We start from the raw sequence: 22,741 nt of genomic DNA on the forward strand, positions 1-22,741 counted from the left end.
TTAACTTTTAATGTATTCTATCCATTCATCCATCCAATATTTTCAGAAACCAAAACAAGTAATAAATATACTGTGTACATAAACATATACATAAAGCTCTATATACAACTCAAGCAAAAAAATGGTATTATTAAATAGGATCAATTTATAAACTGATTTTATGGAAATTGTTTGGTTTGTACACAAAAGTCACTTGAAAACTATCTCCCAAAAACTCAGCAACAAAGGTATGGACAGATAGTTACAATAAACTATTTTGTGGAAAAAAAAAAGTAACCCACAAACAAAAAAAAAACGTACAACGTACAATGCAGACAAATATCTTTCTTAGTTACTAAACAAAAAAACATTCCACAATACTTGATTTCTTCAAACTGAAAAACATCAACATCTAACACAACCAGAAAAATAAGTATGTTATACAGTTTCTTCGCAGCAGTTATAAGTTTATAATGATTAATAAAATATTTCCCAAACACACACACAAAAAAAAACAGTTCTGACTTGTTTCATTTGAAATCTACTTGTAAATATTTTGTTTTAAAGTTAGTTTCTCTGATAAATTTTTATTATTTACACAAAAGCATGACAATATTATCAAATTTTATAACCTTTTAACTAGTGTTAAAATCCCAATTGAGTTAAATGGTTTTAGCTGTTTCCAGAAATGTAAAACTAAACATAAAGAAGCACTTCATAGTTCAAAACATCAAAGCAATATACACATATTTACACTAATTATTCATGTCCACAGTAACACACTATTCTGATAAAAAAAATTGTCTATGGTCAAAACAAAGTAATACAAAAGGCTGGGACAAGAAACAACTAAATGTTGAACATTCAAGAGTAAGCAGTTTGAATCATGATGTGACCATTGAAGTCCAACCTCACAAAATGAATTGTAAACAACTAAGAGTTTTGTTAAAACATTTAAGAAACACAGAGGCTGATACCTTACAGAAGTTTCCACCCTTCATGATGGTTATTAGCTTACAAATATTTTGAACCCTTAAGACAACTGATGGTCACAGAAAATGTTAACCCTTATCACTAATCTCTGTAACTGTTGAAGGCCTGTGCAAGGGAACTTGCACTATCATTAACAAATTGTTTTATATTAGTTAAAAGCCCACTCTGACTTTTTTTCACAACAAATAACAAAAACAAAACATGAAAGTTTTTTACTCACTATCTAAACATGGCTATCTTTTGTTAGAATTTTATATTGCTCTGTACCCTTTTTATTTGTCTGAATCTCTTGAGTATCTAATATGATTCACAATAGGTATTCCATGAATTAAAAAAACAACAACATGACATAGTACTATACTTGTGCTAACATAAATTAATATGTAAATCATGAGTATTAAGTCTTCTGTTTACAATCAGTAACAGGAGTAATGTTACAAAAATTCTTCTTCATTAACAAATGTATACTTGTAGTTCTAGTGCTGTAAACATCTACAAGTTTGGGACCTTCAAAATTGGTATTTCATGTAACAAACAAATTAAACAAACAGAAGCAGAAACAGTATAGTGCTAGAGAGAAAAAAAACCCCTTAATGTTTAATTACATCTCTCCCATGAGCAGTCAAATTTATAAATGAAAAAGCATGAATGATATTAAAATAAAGCAACACTTAATGACTGTAATTATGAAAAGAAATGGAGCTTAACATATCGTTCATGAAGTATGTATTATTCACACAAACAAAGTAAATTATATTAGCTTATTATTAACTGCAATGGACTATTCCACTAAAACCTCTTTGCAAAGGAAAAGTATTTAACTACACCATCTCCCAGATAGTGGGTTTATTTAATGTAAAGTACAAAAACTGTTGAAAATTATACCCCATAATAACCTGATGATGTATCATTCATTATGAGCCTAAAATGCACAGTACAACATAGCTAATAATTATTTTATCTAATTAGTCAATTACAATTCAACCAGTAGCATACTTATATGACAAGTGAAAGGCACAATTTTAAATGTTTCATAAAAGTTAAGCACAACTAACTTCTTTCAGTGTCAAATTATTAGAGAAACATGTCAAACATTATTCCCATTTTTAAAAATCTTTAAAAGTTCTTTTCCCATTTGTAGACTTCATTTTTCTTTACACTTTGTTCAAGTTTTGCATTTTGGTATTTTACCAGTTTTTCAAAAATGTGTGACTTTTCAGGGATATTTTTGTTTTTATATTATGGATTTCACTCTGTGGGAAGTGGAGTCTGACCTGTATACTTTATTTTTGGAAAGCACTCTCCATCCTGTGACAATACTAGTTGTCAGTTACATTGTAGTCTTTCCTACTGCAGACCTGATTTTGACTTCGAGATGCCTCCAAGTTTTTGTTGATATACCCTATCAACGTGGTAGCTCTGCTTTTCAATATAGAATTTTAAGGCCGCTTGTTACACTGTTTCCAGTTACTTGGTCCTCTTGAGTTTCCAATGCTCATTTTTTCAAGCTTTATTATAGTGGAGTATGAGAGCTCTTACCAGTTCCTGAGTGTTGTATCATGGAGGCCTGTCCTCCTGCGATAAATCACACCATTTAGTTGAGAGTAGAGGGGTGGCATTATGCATGTTTTGATGGCATGTGGAACTTCCTAGTACTGACCTGATGTACAGTTTAAGATTGCTTCTGCTTTTAATTGTTGCACTGTGCTATATTTTTTACTATATATCTATTTTTTTTCTGTATCTTGATGTCTTTCCTACTTTGGAACTGATGATCAATCCCAGATGCCACCAGGTTTTAATTGAAGCATTCCACCATGTCATGTATATATCAAACATCTATAATTGCAGTTTGCCTCTCGGACTGAGATGTTTCTCCTAACTATTGCTGGATCTAGGGTTGGAAATGGTACAGCTAAGTAAGTTCTCGTGTGCTGGCTTGTTTCCTTCCTCTTACTGTGGAGTGAATGATGAATGCCAGTAGCCAACAGGTTTTGGATTGGAGATGCACCTCACTTTTGTGGTTCCTTTTCCTACCATTGGCTGGATGTCAGTTCCTGGCAGATCTTGTGTTGTTTGTAGCTGGATACTGCATATTTTCTCACTTGTTTACAACCAGTTATCTTCCTTGTACTGCAGACCAAAAGTGCTATGCTTGTTCCTATCAGGTTTATGCCATCTTGCCTGAGCTTTCCACCTTCATGCAATCTGCTGGGTGCCAGTTTTAAATAAACCTGGTGTTGGTTGGGTTGGATATCATGCAAGTGATGATGGATTCTCATGTGGAAGCTCAACTTCTTTACCAATTTCCATTTCAAGGAGAAAAGGTAGGCATTCCTCTACCTACCTCAAATCTGATATAGCATTCCAGGTACTGTCTGGTGTTGCTTGAGATTGAACTACCACTATGGTTTGTTGCATCCTAGTCACTCAACACACAGGAGTCCCATTCATTGATTATACATGTTCTGGAATTCCTTCATGTTTCAAACTTTTAAGTTCACAGTAGTGTCATTAAAGAGTATACCTGAATCAGGTTGGATGTGATCTCCCACTGAGGTGCATTGTTTTCGCTTTTCATTTCATGCCTTCTGGTCTTTTTTAGCACTTTCTTTAGGGGTATCCTGTTTCTGTGTTAGACCTTCACCAGTTCAGTGTGGGAATTTAGCTATTTTGTGGCAGGAGGTGAGATATTATATAGGAAGCTAGGGTTTCCTACTCTGCCTCCTCACTTCCAATGATATATGGTGTAGGTCTTCTGATCGATCCTGAAGTGATTAATGAGTGCAGATTCAGAGAGCTGCTGTATGATCACATGCATTAAGTATGCACAAGCAGGAGATGCAGGGCTAGTGATATGGTTTAAAAATTGATCCAGTAGAGAGCAGTACTAGTCAGGAAAAGCTAGTTTGTGTAAGGAGGTATCTACCAGAAATACATTTTCAGTGTAGGAAAATACTACCATAAATTTTCACTTTAACAAGATAAAATACATTATGAAAATAACTGAAGAGATGAATATCCGTAATCCTGTTAGCTTGGTACTATAAAAATTAATCACAACAAACATTTATACATCTTTATTTGTATGGTTGGTGAAATTGTCTTTTCATAAAATTTGCTTCCAGTATATTAAAATCTTGATCTTGCTTGGCTTTATTCATATGTATATTGTAATCTCTTTTACACAGCATGGTCTTATGATCTTTCTGAAGACTATGCTGTGAGTGATACTTTTCACATAAACCATTAAGGTTGATCATAAATGATGTTGATCATGTCACTACAACTTAATAGACTAATGTAGAGAAATTCAATCTTTTAAGAATTTAATATTAGCTCTTGTGCAAATATTATTTTCTGTATTGATATATGTACTCTTATGTATTTTGTATTTAAATTATTACAACTAATCTGGAGCTTATTTTCACTTGATGTGTACTGTTTGTGAGAAACTATCTGGTACATATTTTTTAGTGAATTACTTCAGCAGTAGTGTTATCATGCATTGTGTTTTGTTGACTAGAAACGTAGCAGTTCAAATATATGTAACAAGGAACTTGTCACAAGTCATTAAAAATATAGAGAATTTTTTTCATTTTGTTTATCTTGACATTACTCAAATTTTTTTATAATTATGTCAAAAGATCCAGTAGTATGTAGTAAACAACCATAATTAGCTGCATATATAATATTATAGAAGTGTAGTTTCTTTATAGACTTGCAGAATATGCTAAACTTTGTAACTAGGAAGATCATTTTTCAAGACATTCGAGACTTTTCAAATTTTACTTATAGTTTATTTTAATCAAGTTCTGAAGCTTCAGAGTTTAGTTTATAGAGTAGGTTGAATTATTTTCTCCACAACTAACTTTCATAGATACTGTTAGGGTGCAAACAGACTGCATAACATTTAAATTACAATTATAGAAGGGTTGAAGTTGTATATTAAACATTCACACTGTACATGCTTGTTGTTGAAACTGGTTAGTAGATGATGTTCTATATTTAATTATATTGACTTAATACATACTTCAGTTCATTACATTTTCATTCAGATTGTTACAGCATGAAGTGCAATGTTATGCACTTGCAGTATTTCTATATTATCATTAACTTGTTTATGCTAGTTATAAGACAAAAATTACAACCCTCTTATGCTGATCAAATCAGAAACTTGTTAAAGATGTAATGTGTTTATGCAGTTTTAACAGTTCTTACAGTTGCCAACTTTATGCTGGAACATTTGGTATAGAAGGACTCCATGATATGCACTGGAGACTGTTGCTGCCCTCACTTAGATACAGGTTGAAGATTGTTAGCCTGAGGATTGAAAAGGAACATGTAAGTGATCTGAGAATGAGGGATTTTGTAACAATTATCAGGGAATATGCAAATTTATTGTTTATAATTTATGTTAAAAGAAGAAGGCTTTGAGTTGTAATAGCAATATAAAAATGTAAATATTTATAAATAAGTACTTGAAACTAATTTTATTGTTATTAATTTTTATAATTTTTGTTTTCTAAGATTTACATTAAGAAAAGTTGCAATCTCTGATCTGTGTTAATGTGAACTTATCTCAGAGTTTTAAGTTTGACTGGAAAACTCAGTATTAAATTGACTGAGACTCCAGGGTTGATAGTGTCAGAGGGCACAGAATATTTATCCTTTCCTTATTTGGTAAGTGACTACTTACAGAAACCTCTGTTCTACAGTCACCATCAAAGTCAATTCCCTGCACCTATGTTTCTAAGTTTACATTCCTATACTGTCAAATCCTTAGAGCAAATGTCACATGTTTTTGTCCAGAACAGATTAGAGGGATTTGCTGTCCCTCTTATGTCAGACAAGAAGTTCTGGAGACATCTTGATTGAAACATTTATGCCATACCTTAGCAAACTCCTTGTGAAGTCAAAATTCCTATTGAGGTTATCCCCCATGCTATTTTGAACTCTTCATGAAGAGTTATTGTTGAGAGAGCTATTAAAAAACATTTTAAAGTTGTAGATACTCACTGGTTTCTCTAACAAAGGACTTTCTGCTTTACAACACATCTCCACTTTTGAGGACAGAATTATGTAACTGACCAGTGTTCTAATTTTGAAATTTACATCACCACATCTCATGCTTCTATCATGAGAGGATATTTCTACTACTAGAAAATATAGTCATATGTTCCTAACCTTCTCAGATGTTTCCAGTGTCAAAGATGTGAACATACAAAGTTATAATCTTGTCATAATTCTTTGTTGTGGTTGCAAAGACCTTGATACATACAGTTGTCAACTTGACCCTCACTGCATCATGGTGTTTCTTATCCCTCTTTTCCATTCTTGCCTTATGTAGGTGAAAGAGGTAGAACATTTTGTATTGTAAACAACATTACTTAACCAGATGCAGAACAATTATTCATTCACACTCTTTGTCACTTGAATCTGCTTCTGCTGACAGAGATATGCATAAATAACTCCAGGTTACAAGGAGGTCAAGAGACCTCCCACTACAAAAAAGCAATGTGGTTGCAAGCAGAAGAGTTCTTCACCCAATACTCCTCCATCTAATTAAAAATGGATAATTTCATACAGTGAAACTTTCAAAGTTTTTGTTCTAATTTGGATGAAATTAAAGCTTTGAGTGATTCCTGTCACCCTAAGTCTCTTTCTTTACAGGAAACATTTCTAAAACCTACTGATACTGTCACCTTTTGGTTTGATTGATTGATTGATTGATTTAGTGTTTTATGGCACAAAGCATTGAGGCTACCTGTGCCAGACATTCGGTAAAAATGTAAAAAAATATAAAAAAATAAATAAATGTAGTAATAGACATAAATGGAAATGAAGGTAAAACAAAAAAGTATAAAACCAATGTTGACACCTAGTCTACAATGTTAAGATAGAAGGCAGAGTACAAGAGGTTGTAAGGTATTTACTCTAGCAAAAAGGTAATGATCATAACCCGCCAGGAAGACTAACAGGTAAGTTGAAGAACCACCGTCAGTGGTTGAAGACCTGAAGTTGGTCTTTCCAGTCCTGGTTCCGGGTTATGTGTCATAGCAACCAGTATCAAAATGTAAAAGAATAGAAGTTTTAAAAGATACATAGCAAAATTGTAACAATGAGTAGCCAAATGTCCAGTAAAAAGATAAAGTCAAGTAAATGGAGTAAAATTTGTAAAAGTAAATTAAGGTAAAAACAAAACAGCAATTAAAACAGAAAATGGTGTAAAACCCAATGGTGACATCCAGTCAACAAAGTTGTAAAGGACTACCTGTAGCAGAATGGTAATGATCATAACCCGCCAGGAAGAATAACAGGTAAGTATAAAAACCACTGTCAGTCACCTGAAGTTGGTCTTTCCAGTCCTGGTTCCGGGTTATGAGTCAATATGGCCAGTACTAAAAAGTAAAGTAGTAAAAGTGTGAAATGATATGCAGCAAAAGTATAATAACAACTCGCCAGGACGACTAACGAGTAGTTCAAACGGATAGTTCAAACAGTAGCATTAGTCACCTGAAGTTGGCCTTTCCAGTCCTGGTGTCGAGTTATTTAATGTTCTGGCCATTGTCCAATGTCAAATTGAATGAGAGAGATTAAAACTGTAAAAAAGGAACCACAATTAAAAAGGTGTAATGAATAAATATGCAACACTTAAATGAGATTAAAAAGATTAATGGCCATTTAAAAATTAAAAACATTATCAAGGTGGACAGAGTCACCATCACCAATAACTCTGTCTAAGGTTACAGACTGACCCTGGGAAAAAATATGTTTAAAATATTGCCGTCATTGAGAATTATAACGATGGCAAGAAAGTGAAATGTGGCTGATAGTGATTTGAGTGTTACACAAACTACACATTGGTGCATCAGTTTCAGATAAAAGAAAATGATGAGTTAAAAAACTGTGACCAATGCGTAGCCTAGTGAGAACAACTTCCTCCTTCCGAACTTTACGGAAGCTAGATGGCCAAAGTCCAATTTTGGGTTTGATTTGAAAAAGTTTGTTGTCGCGTTGCTCACTCCAAGTGGACTGCCAGCTGGTACGGAGCCGAGCCTTGAAGACAACACCATAGTCCATGTACGGAATAGGCATAGGAGTGATAGTGCTGAAGCAGACATATTTAGCTGCCATGCCTGCAAGCTCGTTCCCGCGAATACCAACATGGCCTGGTATCCAGAAAATCTGGATTGAAGTAGCTGCTAATGAGAAATGGGTCAGTCGGTTTCGGAATATCAGCGAGAATAGGATGTGAGCTAACGTGTAGCGATTCCAAGGCAAGTATAGAACTAAGCGAATCAGTATAAATAGTGCAGTTGGAGTACTGCTCAGCTGCAATATGATCCAGGGCAAGAGATATGGCATACAGTTCAGCAGTGAACACAGAAGCTGTAGAAGGGATTATGCGCGCAACTACTGACCCATAGCAGAGCCCACTGAATTACCCGATTTGGAACCATCTGTATAAATGGGAACTGAATGATTGTTTGAAAGATATTCATTGAATAAAAGATGGTACTTCCAATATGGAGTATCTGCCTTTTTTAGGTGACTGAAAGAAAGGTCACATTTGGGGGCTGTAATAAGCCATGGTGGGATGGGCCAGCCTGTGGAATCTGCAATGTTATCCAAGGACAGACCCAATTCATCCAATTGCGCCCGGATGCGAAGGCCAAACGGAGCAATGACAGATTGTCTGTTCTGAAAAAGTACTGCCCACCGAGGAAGGAAAACACATTTCCAGGTGGGATGCTTTGGTAAGGAATGAAGTTTCGAAGTATATTGTAAATATAGTTGCAAACGGCGAAAGTGTAGAGAAGGTTCATTAGATTCAATGTATATACTTTGAAGTGGAGAGGTACGGAAAGCCCCAGTGAAGAGTCGAAGTCCTTGGTGATGAATGGGGTCCAGCATCCTTAAGGCCCGAGGGTCTGGCAGAGCCATAGACCATTGATCCATAATCGAGTTTCGATCTAATAAGAGCACGATATACCTTTAACAATGAACAGCGATCTGCCCCCCAACTGGTAGAAGAGAGAACACGGAGGATGTTCAGTGCTCTTGTGCATTTGACCCGAAGCTGCTTTAAGTGTGGTATAAAGGTCAGTTTACGATCAAAGATAAGCCCCAAGAACTTGGTCTCCGGGACCACTGGCAGCAAAACTTCACCGATATGAAGTTCAGGATCAGGGTGAATACCCCGTCGACGGCAAAAGTGCATGCATACAGTTTTGGAGAGAGAGAAATTAAAGAGGTTTGTCAGAGTCCACTTCCGTACACAATTGAGGGCAGTTTGTAGTTGCCGCTCAATATATCTCATGTTTGACGACTGACATGAGATGTGAAAGTCGTCGACATACAATCCATTCGCAACAGTGAGAGGGAGTTTTTCAGTGATGGCATTTATCTTTATACTGAAGAGAGTAACACTTAATACACAGCCTTGAGGGACTCCAAGTTCCTGTACAAAAGAACGGGAAAGTGTCGAACCCACACGAACTTGGAATCTCCTGTCTATTAAAAATTTTTTAATAAACATGGGTAGATGGCCACGTAACCCATATGTATGGAGGTCTCAAAAAACGCCATACCTCCATGTTGTGTCGTAAGCCTTCTCTATGTCAAAGAATATTGATACAAGATGTTGGCAGTTGAGAAAGGCTTCTCTGATAGATGTTTCAAGACGAATTAGGTGGTCTGTGGTGGAGTGCTGTCGACGGAACCCACACTGGGTGGGCGAGAGGAGGTTGTTTGATTCAAGGAACCAAACAAGACGAGCATTAACCATCCTTTCTAATGTCTTACAGAGACAGCTCGTCAAAGCAATTGGACGGTAGTTTGAAGGAATTTTGGGATCTTTCCCTGGCTTAGAGAAAGGTAAAATAATAGCCTGGCGCCAGGCACCAGGAAAAACATTCTCCTGCCAGATCCGGTTGAAAACAATCAGAAGGACATCAAGAGAAGCAGGAGATAGATTGTGCAGCATGTCATAATGAATATCATCAGGTCCAACAGACGTACTGGCAGACCGATGAAGGGCCATTTTTAGTTCCACCAGGGTAAAGGGACAATTATAGTCAAAGAAACAGTCAGTTCGAAAGGAAAGAGGTGATCGTTCTGCCCGAGTCTTGATGGCCAGGAAGGTGGAGGAACAAGCAGAAGTGCTAGATACCCGCAAAAGCTTTCACATAGAGTGTTAGCGATGTTCAACATCATTCACCTCCTGACCATCAGAGAGTAGGATCGAGAGGGGGACAGAATTGTAGTGCCCATTAACCTTTCGAATCCTGTCCCATATGATCTTGGAACTGGTGGTAGAAGATATGCTGGTTGTGAACTTAATCCAAGATTCCTTCTGGCTTTGAGGTCTTAACCACCTAGCATGTGCACGGGCCCGTTGGAAAGCAACCCGGTTTGAAAGTGTGGGATATCTACGAAAAGTATCCCAGGCCCGCTTTGAGCCTTCCATGCTAAGTGGCAAGCAGGATTCCACCATGGACGAGGATATCGTGGAAAACGTGTCGAGGTTTTAGGAATACACTGAGCAGCTGCATGTGTAATACAGTCAGTTACCGCTGCTACACAGTTGTCTATTGATGGCTGATTTACGATGGCAGGATCAAGTTCTGCGAGAGCAGTGAAAGTGGACCAGTCTGTCTGATCCAGCTTCCACCGGGCACGCTGGTAGGGTGGCATCGACCACGCCAGTCTCTCTCAAAAGGATCGGAAAATGATCACTGCCTAATGGATTACTGTCAACCCTCCATGAAAAATGGGAGAATAATGAAGGGGAGCAAACTGAGAGATCAATAGCGGTAAAGGACTGAATAGGTGCATGAAAGTAAGTGGAAGAACCAGTATTGGAAAGAGAAAAATTGTGATCAGAAAGCATCTGCTCTACAGATCGACCCCTCCCATCAATAATAGCACTTCCCCAGAGAGGCATGATGTCCATTAAAATCCCCTAGGATTAGAAATGGAGATGGAAACTGTTCAACGAGAGCATAAAGATCTGATTGATCATATGTCTCTCCAGGGGACAGGTACAGAGAACAAACAGTGATGGTATGACCCAAGGAAACACGGATGGCTACAGCCTCCAAGGGTGTGTTGAGTGACAAAGACAGGGTGGGCACGTGTTGATCAGCCAACAGTGCCACCCCTCCATGTACTCGACCATCACAAAACCTTTCATTTCTGTACAGAGAAAACTGCCGAATGGAGACAGTATCAGCAGTTTTGAGAAATGTTTCTTGTAAAGAAAGACAAAAAGGATGGTAGGAAGCAATCAGCGTTTTGATATCATCCAGATTAGAACGTAAATCTCGACAGTTCCATTGTATCAATGTGGCCATTTTTAAGAACGGGTAGGTGAAGTGGCTGGAGAACCCTTCGGTTTACGACCACATCTTTTTTCTTTACTGTCTTTAGTCGGAAGAGGTATATTAACCTCCATGGATCCTGCTCTGGGTCGGGTGGGCAGGTTTTTGTTATTGGAAGGGGAATCCAGTGACTGAGGACGCGAACGAATAATTGTTTTGTCTCTTGTGGTGGGAGAAAAAGATGTATCAGAAGAAATGCCTGTATTTGAAACTGAAGGACGTGGATCTTGAGGTTTGTTGGAAGGTATGGGAGGAACAGAGATGGGTGTGGAAGTCGATTCATCAACCTATTAAACCATGAAGGTCAAAAGGCCTTTCATTTGTTTTGAAAACGATTCTCTTGGAGGCACAGAGAGATCTGTCTGCACTCCCACTGTAGTTGTGGAATGAAGTGCAGCAGCATATGTCCGAGATGGAGTTGTGGACAGCAATTTCCTAGCCTCAGGATAACTAATGTTAATTGTCATTTTCAAACGCTGCACCTCTTTTTCCTCCAACCATTTTGGGCAAGAATGAAAGTAAGAGGGGTGAGAACCATTGCAGTTTACGCAATGTGGGTTCATGTCACAGTCATAGGCATCGTGGTCCTTGCCTCCACAACGAGAACATGTCAGGGAACCACAACAAGATGTCTTTGAATGGCCGAATCTCTGACATTGGCCGAACCCTGCAAATGAGATAACCTGCCTTGATGGTGGCAGGTGCACGTGGTGAAGTAAATGTTAAAACGAGGGTATTTGTTGGCAGTGTAACTCCATCTTTGCGAGTGGAGATGCGCCTCACTGCAGAAGCTCCTTGAGTGGAGAGACCAGCGAGAATCTCTGACTCGGGAACGTTCTTCAAATCCCTTTCAACAATAACTCCTCGTGAAGAATTCAAGGTAGCATGGGGTGTAACCTCAATAGGTATATCCCCAATTGCCTTTGAATTCAAGAGGAGTTCACTGTGTTGGGATGTGGATGTTTCAACCAATATGTCACCAGATCGAAGTTTCTTTACTGACTTTGGAGAGCCAGCAAGTCCCTCTAGTCCCTTTTGAATAAAAAAAGGGGACATTTGCCCTAAAGGTTTTTTCCGAAAGAGAATGTAATATAAGAAAATGAGGTACGTGTGTTACTGATGTTGAAGATTGCTGTTCTGAGTATTCAAGACGTGGTCGCTTGCCCATTGACTGTTTTTTTTACAATTTTATTTAAATTTTTTGGAGGATCCATAGGAAAAAGAAAAAATTTCGGTACCCACTGACCCCACCCACCATGGAGCCCTACAAGGGGACGCACTACAAAGTCATGCAAGGACAATGCAGCAACGCCAGGGTTTCGTGAGCACTATACCCAAACACCAGCATCAGGCACAATGTCCACAACACCCGTTGAGAACTTCCAACACTGGTACTTGGTTGACTCTAGCCCAAGTGGACCAGCCGATTGACCCAAGGGGGGGGCTACCCAAAGGTCGCCCGTCTACAGGAATTCGAGGCCAAAGTGGTGTGTTAGGGTTGGGCCCCTCAACCACCAGGATCCTCTCCTCCCCTTCACGGGTCGCCACGCACGGCAAACACGTGGGTGGATGTTTAGATCCCAGAGAAGGTAACCAGACAGAACAGAACCTTCCCTGGGAGGTCCCCTCACCACGTACAGGAATCCACACCGAGGGGTCACCTTTTGGCAGTTTTCTTTATGTTGAAATAACAGGTTGTGTGATGGATAAGTTCATTGAGGGATGGCATTGTTGGTTGACCAGCAAGAACCCACCTTGTATGTGCCACTCAGTATACACTTGGAGGCTGTAGCTATCAATATCTTCTTGTGTTGTACCATCACTGGTTGTTCTCTCTACTTATATCATGGAGGAACTTAAAACTTTGATGATGTTATAGAACGTTTTTGTCTTGGGAGACTTGACACAGTCTTCTTTGGGGTGGTGCTGATATTGATGGTAGGAGTTGTTCCATTTAGCATAAACTCATAGATCATAACTTGTCTCTTAATCAGCAGTGGTTCTTTTATCTGTTTTCATGCATCTAGTCAGTCTTTTACTGCTAATGATCTCTCTGTCTGTTCTCTTTCATTTTTCTGTTTCTCTTTTTTTCTTGGAAGGTTTACAGTGACACTGGACAGTGATAATATTCCTATCATTTTTAGAGAGACTGGGTGTGGTCAGTGTTATCCAACCTGAGTGCCACAATGTTAAATGGCCCAAAACTGGTCCTGCTGTTTTTAATCTTCCAGCTATTAATGATTAGGTGGAGAAAACAGCTAATTGTATCATTTTAGCAGCTGTTTGTTATACACTCAGAACCTCAACTTGTTTTCCATGGTGGTTTCCTGCCTGCTAGCAGACATGAAAGACTCTGAAACAGGCCTGGAATATCTTTTGTGGGTATTCCACTCTTTCTAATTGCATTGGTGTTTAGTGGGTCCATGCTCATTCTTTGCAGGCCCAAAATCAAAGCCAAAAGGAATCTTGAACTGAGGGCTGTATCTTGAGTGTCATGCTTTTCAATGTGAAAATCAGTGCTATTACAATCAGTTGTGGCTGTTATTAGATGACGGTGCTGTCAGCTTGTCCCTCTGAGGCTAATTACTATCCTGACCTGTGATTTTTCTTTGTGCCATTTGAAGAAGGTGAATACTCTTTATTAGAAGTAACACCCTTTCTTTGCTAAGCATTTTTCTACTCCTGTTTGTACAGATGGTTTGAACTGTAGTTACTCTGTGGGCTCTCTTAAACTTTGTTGTGGCCCTGTGGTTCTTCATAAAATTTAGTTTTTTTCTCCTTATTTTCTAGCATATGTGCTTTGAATTTTGCTAAGGAATGCTTTGAACGATATTAATGGTTCCATTTTTCATTCAACATTTGTTTTAAATAATTAAAACATAAACAGAAATGTTTAATGAACATGTATAATACTATGTCCAATTTGGATAACTGTACTGAATTTTATGTCTGAAAGAGGAATACACCTTGAAACTTTATTGAAAGAAAACTGAAAGTCATTTCTTGACCACTGATCATTCATTGCCTTAAACTTTATTACTATTTGTATATTTAATGTAGCATTTGTATTAGTTATAAAACTGTTTTTATTTTTCTGTTTATTTTGGAAGTTGTACTGTTTACTTAATTGGATGCTTAGTAAACACATGTATATTTTCTCAAACTTTTCTTGAACAAAGATCGGTGGTTGTTTCATTGTGGTTCATTATGTGATAGATGATGCTTTATTGCATTAACTACCTGATTCACAGATAAAATACAATCAGTGTGTTAATTATTTATTCTTGAATTACTGTGCATTTTATTAGTTGTCAGCATTTATAAAGGCTTTTATTCTTTCCACCAATCTACAGTTCCATTTTAAATAACAGTGACACTAAATAATTACACTTTATTATACTACAAACTGTTAAATTACTGTCATACATTAGATAGGTCAGTAAGATCAGTGCTTAGTAACTCATATGGTATAAGGGTGTCAGAGAACACATGTATTGAATTTAATAGTTATAATGACATCAGTTGCTGGAACAGCTGGTTGTAAAAGACAGAAGTTATTTTCTGTTAATATTGTTATTCAGTATCTTCACTTAACTGTTTTGTATTTCTTGTAAAAAAACAACAACAACAAACAAAAAAACATGACCTGAATTACCAAAATGGTATATCAAAATTTAGTCAGACTATTAACTGTAAAGACTAGGTGATATTCTGTTCTACTTAAGAGAACTATTCATTAGTTTTTGGAATTCTTTATCTGAAATAAGCTTGTGAATTATGCTTAAATTTGTATGTAGTACATATCCAAAATATATATTCATCAGAGGTTAGTAAAGTTTGGTCTTATTAAAGAAAGTAAATATTATATATTTATTTTAGGTATGCGTTTTCGTAAGCTTTCTATCCATCAAACTGCAAACAAGAATGGAAATTTTATGAAGCTAAATTACAATTTTGAATCTTTTTCTTTTGATAATGTCTAATATGAACTGTTTGTTTCTTTCTGTAATGTGAGCAGATTTGATGCTACCTATTTGATTTCAAAAGGTATGAAACCAAACCTGATACAGATCCCTTACATGGTTTAACAGAGGCTGAGGAAATAGTAGAAGAACAATGTGAGGATAAAAGATGTATGTAGAACTGTAGAAAGATGTTTAGGATGATGAAATGTGGGTTGTGTTGATGTGTGTTTTACTTGTAATAACTTATTTATTATAATTGAATTTTTATTATTAATAACTTTATATTAACAATATTGTAGTCCTCTAATGGTAAGTTTCTTGAAATCTATAACGTAATGTTCTCTACAGTAGTTATTTTATAAATTGTAAAGGGATGTTTTAATTAGCACTTGAAAGAAACATACATTGCAAATAAAATAAAGCACCTTCAAACAAATATTTATCTTATCATGAAATGGAAAGATCTCACCCTGTGTTCAAAACATCAGATAATTGGAAAAACATTACACTAATAAACAAAATCATCATTCATTAATGTTCAGATTTTTTAAACATAAAGAACAAAAACATTTAAGTTATGTAGCTAACAGTGGTTTACAAGTAGTTTGGTTTGGTTTTTGGAATTTCAGACAAAGCTACTCGAGGGCTATCTGTGCTAGCTGTCCCTAATTTTAGCAGTGTAAGACTAGAGGGAAGGCAGCTAGTCATCACCACCTACCGCCAACTCTTTTACCAATGAGTAGTGGGATTGACCGTCACATTATAACACCCCACGGCTGGAAGGGCGAGCGTGTTTGGCTGCTCAGGCAAACCCACAACCCTCAGATTACTTAAGAGCACACCTTAACGGGCTAGGCCATGTCAGGCCCAGGTTTACAAGTAATATTAATACCTTTTGTGTTTAATGAAGGAGAGTTGAAAAGAATCTATGTATATATATCATTGTAAAAGAAATAATGTTGTGTGTAACTACTTATTGACAAGTTAGTATTCTTATGTTAGCTTCTCTTGAACTATGTTGAGTCTAACATGTTTCTGACAATTCAACAGGAACTGATACAGAAATACATTACGTTTAATCCTGTTAACAGGTGGTTAATGTCTATAGATATGTTAAACACTTTTTACCAAGTTTAAATATTTTTTTCATGTTGCACAATCTTAAGAAGATAAACAGCCACTACCAAGTTAAGCATCAGTTTTTTAATAAATATGAGACATACTAAACAGCTAGTACAAATTGTAAACATCAGTTTTTGTTTAACAAACTTTACACATACAATTAATTGGTACTACTTCTGAGCAACAGGTCCTGTTAAACAAAAATGACACATGCTAATCAGCTGTTATCAAACTTGAATAGCAGTTATTGTTGAACAACATTTATGCATATTAAGCAGCTGTTTTTATAAAACAATTTTGGGACTTGTTAATGAACAGTGTGTAATCACCTGTTAAATTTGTATTGGCTTAGCTGAGTTAATTATTACAGATACCATTCTCGGATCCTTTTACACAGTCAAGACACGTGCTCAGAGAATATAAATATGGCTATAATTGCTTGGAATAAAAAATTTATGTTTTCTTAAAGTTTTAACATTGTGAATATGGATTAATAAAATAAGTATAAGATTGAGTCGTCATGAGTACCTTACCATAATTGTCTTACATCTAATGTAAGATATACATACTTTGTCACGTGACAAAATTAAAACCATGTAACTTGTATAATAAAGTTACAAGAAAGAGGCTACATCAACACTGTGAGATAATAAATTATGTTTTTATATTTGGTTACGGTTTTGTTAGCATTCATTTATTATTCCTTCTATTGTCCACCTTATTTCTGAATTTTTAATTGCATTAAAATAATAGCTTACCTTCTAAATGATCATGTTTAATTTGAGTACACATGCATGTAGTGTGAACCTGGCATCAGTTTTCCCTAGTGGTGATGTACAGATATCATAAATGTTGTACATTATGAAAATTACAGTTACATGGTTTGTAATCTTGTGATCTAACAAGTGAATGAAAATCTTACATTGAGCTTTCACAAGATATTGATGAAGATTATTATTAATTGTTGTTAGTGATTTTGTTGTTGCTTTTTACTCCTGATTCATTTATTAATTGAAATATTTATTATTCTGAATTTATATATTGTATTGTTCATAACATTAATTTCAAGCCCTAGCCTCACACACATTCATTTACTGTGTGGTAAGTTATCAACTTTGTATTTCAATAATTTAAAAGTCACCCTTTGGATTTCTGTGATTGTCAAAGTATTATTATTTTTTTTTGTTCTATTCTGGTTGTAGTGGCAAATCACTCTAGACCATTGCAATATCTTTTCTACTGATGTCTTTTTCCAAAACAACATTACTTCCTCTCACCCAGAGGTATCTCAGTCCTGGTTTGCCCTTTAAGCACTGCTATAAAAATGTTTGCTATCAGTGCACCAGTCTTTTCTACTCCTTTATTTTCTCACCATTTCAGAACATGTGCTGATCATGTGACCACCCTCCATCAATCATATTGTGTCATTTATTACTAGCATTGCTGACTACTTCTGCCACTCTAGCACTATGCTAACTTTCTCAGTTGGCATTCTATTGTATAGACATGTGTTTTTAAATCATTCTTCATGTCACAAACTTTGGACCATGACTGATCACAAATTAATATCACTTTTAACTTGTGTTTGATTTCTGTTGTTTCTACTTGTTTGTTTTCAATAAACTTCTGTTTTCTAATTTGTTAATATATGAATTTGAGATTTAACCCTTTTGCCCTGGGTATCCTTTACTGTGCATGAAACAAAGTTTTAGTGTCTTATGTTCAAAATTTATTAATGTGCTTTTATGACTACATTAAATGAATTAACACAGTGTAAAGTTTCAACTAATAATCCATATTTTAATTCTTTAAGTTTTAAGGTATTAATTCCGCAGGGTAATATTTAAAAAAATACTGCATTTCTCCAAGTGTGACACTTTTTCTAGGCATCTTTTCTCATCTGTTTTATCCATCACCCATTCATAAAGTACAAATTTAAAGTTACTCACTGTAAAATTTTGATTGCTCAGACAAAACATAATTTTCAATTTTGTATGGTTGCAAAGCTGTCATAGAATATCAGACCCCTCTTGCTGTACCCACCTGTCACATCCTCTTTTTGTTAATAGTTGTCTTTTACATTTAAGTATATTTTACCTGTAACTAATAGAAAATCAAGGTTTGATCTATTAAGTTACATCTGAATAGACAAGTGTCAGTTTCTCTTATAATACAACATTTGTTACCATGGGAATCACAACAGGTAACTTGGATGAATTTGTAACAGCTTTTGTTGCATAGTTAGAAAAGCCAGAAATATTGTAATTGTTTGAGAAACGTATCTTCCTTTTGCATGTTATTAGTTATGTTCTTTGGTGTATTAGTTAATTAACAAAATATTTCATACATTGTTATCATTACTATAAAAATATGCTTAAGTGTTCTCAACATTTGACACCAAGAAAAAAAAGAAATTGGATAAGTACTTTATTTCTTGTTTTTCCTGTTTATTCTTTATTCAATACTCTAAAGGCAATTAAAATGTAAAAATAGAGATTCTGTAAGGTTAGTTAAGATTAGATTAGGTGAAATGAATAATAATAATAATGTAATAAAAAATGTTTTACAAGACTAGAATGCAAGCAACTAGGTAGTAGTTCATGGGTAGTGTAATTCAATAACATAATGAGAGCGATGTGCATATTGAGTGATGCAACTTATAATGGCACGAATAGTAGTTACAGTTCAAAGGGTAGTCAAACGGGGAGAAAAATAAAGTTTAATTGTAAATAGATGTATACTGTTAGGAGTATAGCTTCATGTTACAATTTGAAATCATTTTGGAAAGAAAAGAAGAGTATTTTTGATTAATTTTACATTTTTTGGACAAAGTCTCTCACTCTCACCTCTAGAAGCAGAGACAGAACCTTCTGCAACTGTAATTAATGAGAACAGAGGCATCTATTTTACTCCAACATCATGAAAAGATCCCACATGAGATGGACCTGTTCCAACCAATTAGTTTATTATTTTATCTGTCAATACCCATCTGGGAAAAGCTGATGATTTTGATATTATGGGTATCACTGAGACTGGATTAACTTTGAACAATTTTGATGAAGGAAATTTGTTTGAAATACAAAATGAGGGGCCACTCCATGAGGAGAAACTTGGGAGAATATAATCAATTTAACACCAAATTAAGGGAGCCAGGAAAATGGAAAGCTACAATCATAATGTGGTGACCATGAGCACAGAGACCTGGAATTGGTACCACTGGCTCTATGATATAAGTGACCACTTTGAAGATGTTGTAATGCACCATAACAACCACCATCCCAGCAGAAGTAGAGGGAAGTGGGACAAAGCTTAGGAACCTCAGTGAAGGTGGTATGGAGGGAACACTCCATGGTAGACCAGAGATTGGAAGGTGATGAATGTGTGAATTATTCATTCCAAACGTGAAGATGAAGGAGGAAGCTAAACTTTACTGAAGTTGAAAAGAAGAATTCATCATTGAATGAGGTATTGAGAAGGGTAAGAAGAGACTTCTCTCCATCATTAGGAATCCTATTAAATAGTGCATCTTGTTAGAGCAGAGTAGTGTGGTGTGGTCTCTGGACTTCAAATGGATGGAAGCAAGCAGGAGCCAATAATCCACAGAATGAAGTGAGCAAAGACTCAGAGTCACAAAAAGTTTGTACCTCCACACAACTTAGAGCCAAGGTTAGTCTGAATGGTAGGGTCTTGAATTTGAGAATTGGACTTAAAGTTGCAAACAGCTATCAATAAAGTGGACACTATGGGGCAGAACAATAAAGTGTAGATTACTGGGTTTAAATTAGGTTTCTGGTATCACAGGTTTCTATCACGTTGAAGTAGCCAAAATCAAGTTTAGCCATGGGAAATAAATGAATACATAACAAGTCAAAAGATTTTAAGTCCCACTGATGAAAATTAGGATAATAAGATATACAGTTAACAATGATGGAAAACAATCAGACAGAATAAATGAAATATTACAAGTAGTAAAGCTGTGTAATGTAGAAACTATTAAAGCATAATCAGTTAACAAAATACTGATAAATATCTTATGGACAAACCATCTAATTGTATCTAGCCCACAAAGTATGGAATAAAAAAGAATGTGCAAATTGACCAGAATTACTTAAAAAAACATGTGAATAATTAATATCTAACTTAACAGATATCTGAATTAACAAGGACAATGAAGGACACATAATTAAGTCCTGCACTTCTAAAAATTAGGATTATAATAGCAATAGTAATGAACATCCAAGACAATTAAGTTTACCCAGAAAAAACAAAGTAGCAATCAGTAACTAACTTTCAATTCATCTAAAGTAACTCAGATGACAGAGGACATAAATATCTAACTTACCAAAGTATGAGTACTGATGACAGGAAATATATAATTTCCCCATGTTTGAATTAGGACAAAGCTATTCTTTGGTAAAAGAGCAGCCCAAGAGTTGGCGGTGAGTTGTGATGACTAGTGCTTTCCCTCTAGTCTTACACTGCTGAATTAGGGACGGCTAGCGCAGATAGCCCTCGTGTAGCTTTACGCAAAATTAAAAAAACAAACTAAAACAATAACAAGAAAGGAAGTGAAACTAACAATAAAATCTACAAAAGACAAGACACCAGGAGAGGATGACATACAAGCCATTCTCCTTTTTGAAAAAGCATTCAAGGACTGTATGAACACATAGCAGCAATCTTTAACTTATCACTCAGTTCTGGGTACATCCCGGTTTTTTGGAAGCAAGCAATAGTCTTTGTGTTCCATAAAAAAGGAAAACCAGCAAGTAAACCAAACAATTACCCCCCGATCAGCCTGGCCAGCTGTATAGGAAAAATTCTTGAAAGAATAATTAGTAATAGACTCTCAAACTGTTTAGAAATAACTCGAAAATTACCAGAATTAAAAATGAATTTAGAAAATATAGAGACAGACCACAGATCACCTGGCGATCTAACTTCCTGGAAGATAGAAGTTGGAAAATAAATGTCAGGGGAACCTTATACATGTAAAAACGGCTCGTTTGGGTTGAGAAAATATTTTACGTTGAGGAGCGAACAACATTTCGACCTTCTTCGGTCATCCTTTGTGAACCTGACGATGCCGTTTTTACATATATTTCTCTACAAGTGGGTTTTTTCAACATCACTGATTATTATTTCATCAGGGGAACCTTCTCCTTTATTCCAGAGGTGGGTGTTCCCCAAGGAGGGGTAATTAGCCCTATTCTGTTCATCAATATGCCCTTAAAACACCCAAACTTGGAGTATGCATCACAATTCGCAGACGATGTTGTAGTCTGGAAAAGTGCTCCCACCCCATCAGTAATAACGACAAATCTACAACTGTTGTTAGATAATATAGAAGAATACTGTGAGAAATATTGTGTTAAACCAAACTTACCAAAAATCAATTAGTTACATTCACAAACAAAACATAAAAGAGTTCCTTCCAAATTATACACGAGGGAAACACTTCTCCAGACCACAACAAACCTGTTAGATTTAACCTTCAATATGAAACTAACATGGGTGAAACATGCAAATAATATATTTAAAAAAAATTGGAAATGCACAAATTATGCAAATAATCTAACCGGCAAAAACCAAGGAACCTCATCAGACAACATAATAAAAATCTACAAAACATATATACGACCTACTATCGAATATGCATTTCCAGGATGGTTAAACATAGGACTGAAACACATAAATAAAATACAATCAATACAACTCTTAATAATTACTGCAGCATACAAAGTCTCTCGTAGTACATTGTGAAAATTTATGTACAAATATACAAACCACAGCCAACAGACTCTTGCATAGTTCTCTAAATTACTTTTAAAAAATTTACAAAAAAACGATCTACTGTGTGAACTTGATCTCCAAAAATGATGAAAGTATTAAAATTAAAAATACATTTTATAATATAAAAATTGTCAAATTTCCTTTGTGTAACCTACAAAACCTCCTAATTGAACACCACTAATTAAACATTCCAAACCAAAATTGTGAAACAATCACAGCTATATGTATAATACACTTTTTGTTCTGCTACTACAATAAGAAAATGTGAGATTATTACACATTTAGTTAATAAACTATAAAAATTCAGAATGGCTATTTCAGTCGCATGTAATCTAAAATTATACACGAATAGTTTAAGTTTTTTTTTTTTCAAATTCAAGTGCTTCCTTCCCACCAACACTTAATTTAAGCACTTTATGTATACACACACACACACACACACTATTGTTCAGCTTTCTTTACACGCCTTGCAAGTTCATAAGTCTTTAATCGTTTATGAGTTAA

The 22,741-nt window shown here is 35.7% G+C and overlaps 2 protein-coding genes and 1 long non-coding RNA gene across 24 annotated transcripts in view; 2 read left to right on the forward strand and 1 right to left on the reverse strand.

The window, feature by feature from the left end:
• Positions 1-22,741, forward strand: part of LOC143239950 (nonsense-mediated mRNA decay factor SMG5-like) — a 220,519-nt gene that overhangs the window by 105,162 nt on the left and 92,616 nt on the right. The window lies entirely within an intron of this gene.
• The window catches only part of LOC143240517 (exocyst complex component 6B-like), a 59,905-nt gene that overhangs the window by 14,175 nt on the left and 22,989 nt on the right, over positions 1-22,741 (reverse strand). For 4 of the 20 annotated variants that reach the window (XM_076483068.1, XM_076483066.1, XM_076483067.1 and 1 more), the window contains one exon: positions 5,194-5,295. The exons of the other annotated variants lie outside the window; for them this stretch is intronic. In XM_076483068.1, coding sequence (XP_076339183.1) covers positions 5,194-5,238 — 45 coding nt within the window. In that variant the 5' untranslated portion in view covers positions 5,239-5,295. The remainder of the gene's footprint in view (positions 1-5,193; positions 5,296-22,741) is intronic. 20 annotated transcript variants of the gene reach the window in all.
• LOC143240519 (uncharacterized) lies at positions 5,178-15,769 on the forward strand. The gene is made up of 2 exons (XR_013021804.1): positions 5,178-5,316; positions 15,376-15,769. It is a non-coding gene; the product is annotated as an uncharacterized LOC143240519 (long non-coding RNA).

This window comes from Tachypleus tridentatus, chromosome 13 (assembly GCF_004210375.1).
Source record: "Tachypleus tridentatus isolate NWPU-2018 chromosome 13, ASM421037v1, whole genome shotgun sequence".
Lineage (NCBI taxonomy): Eukaryota > Metazoa > Arthropoda > Merostomata > Xiphosura > Limulidae > Tachypleus > Tachypleus tridentatus.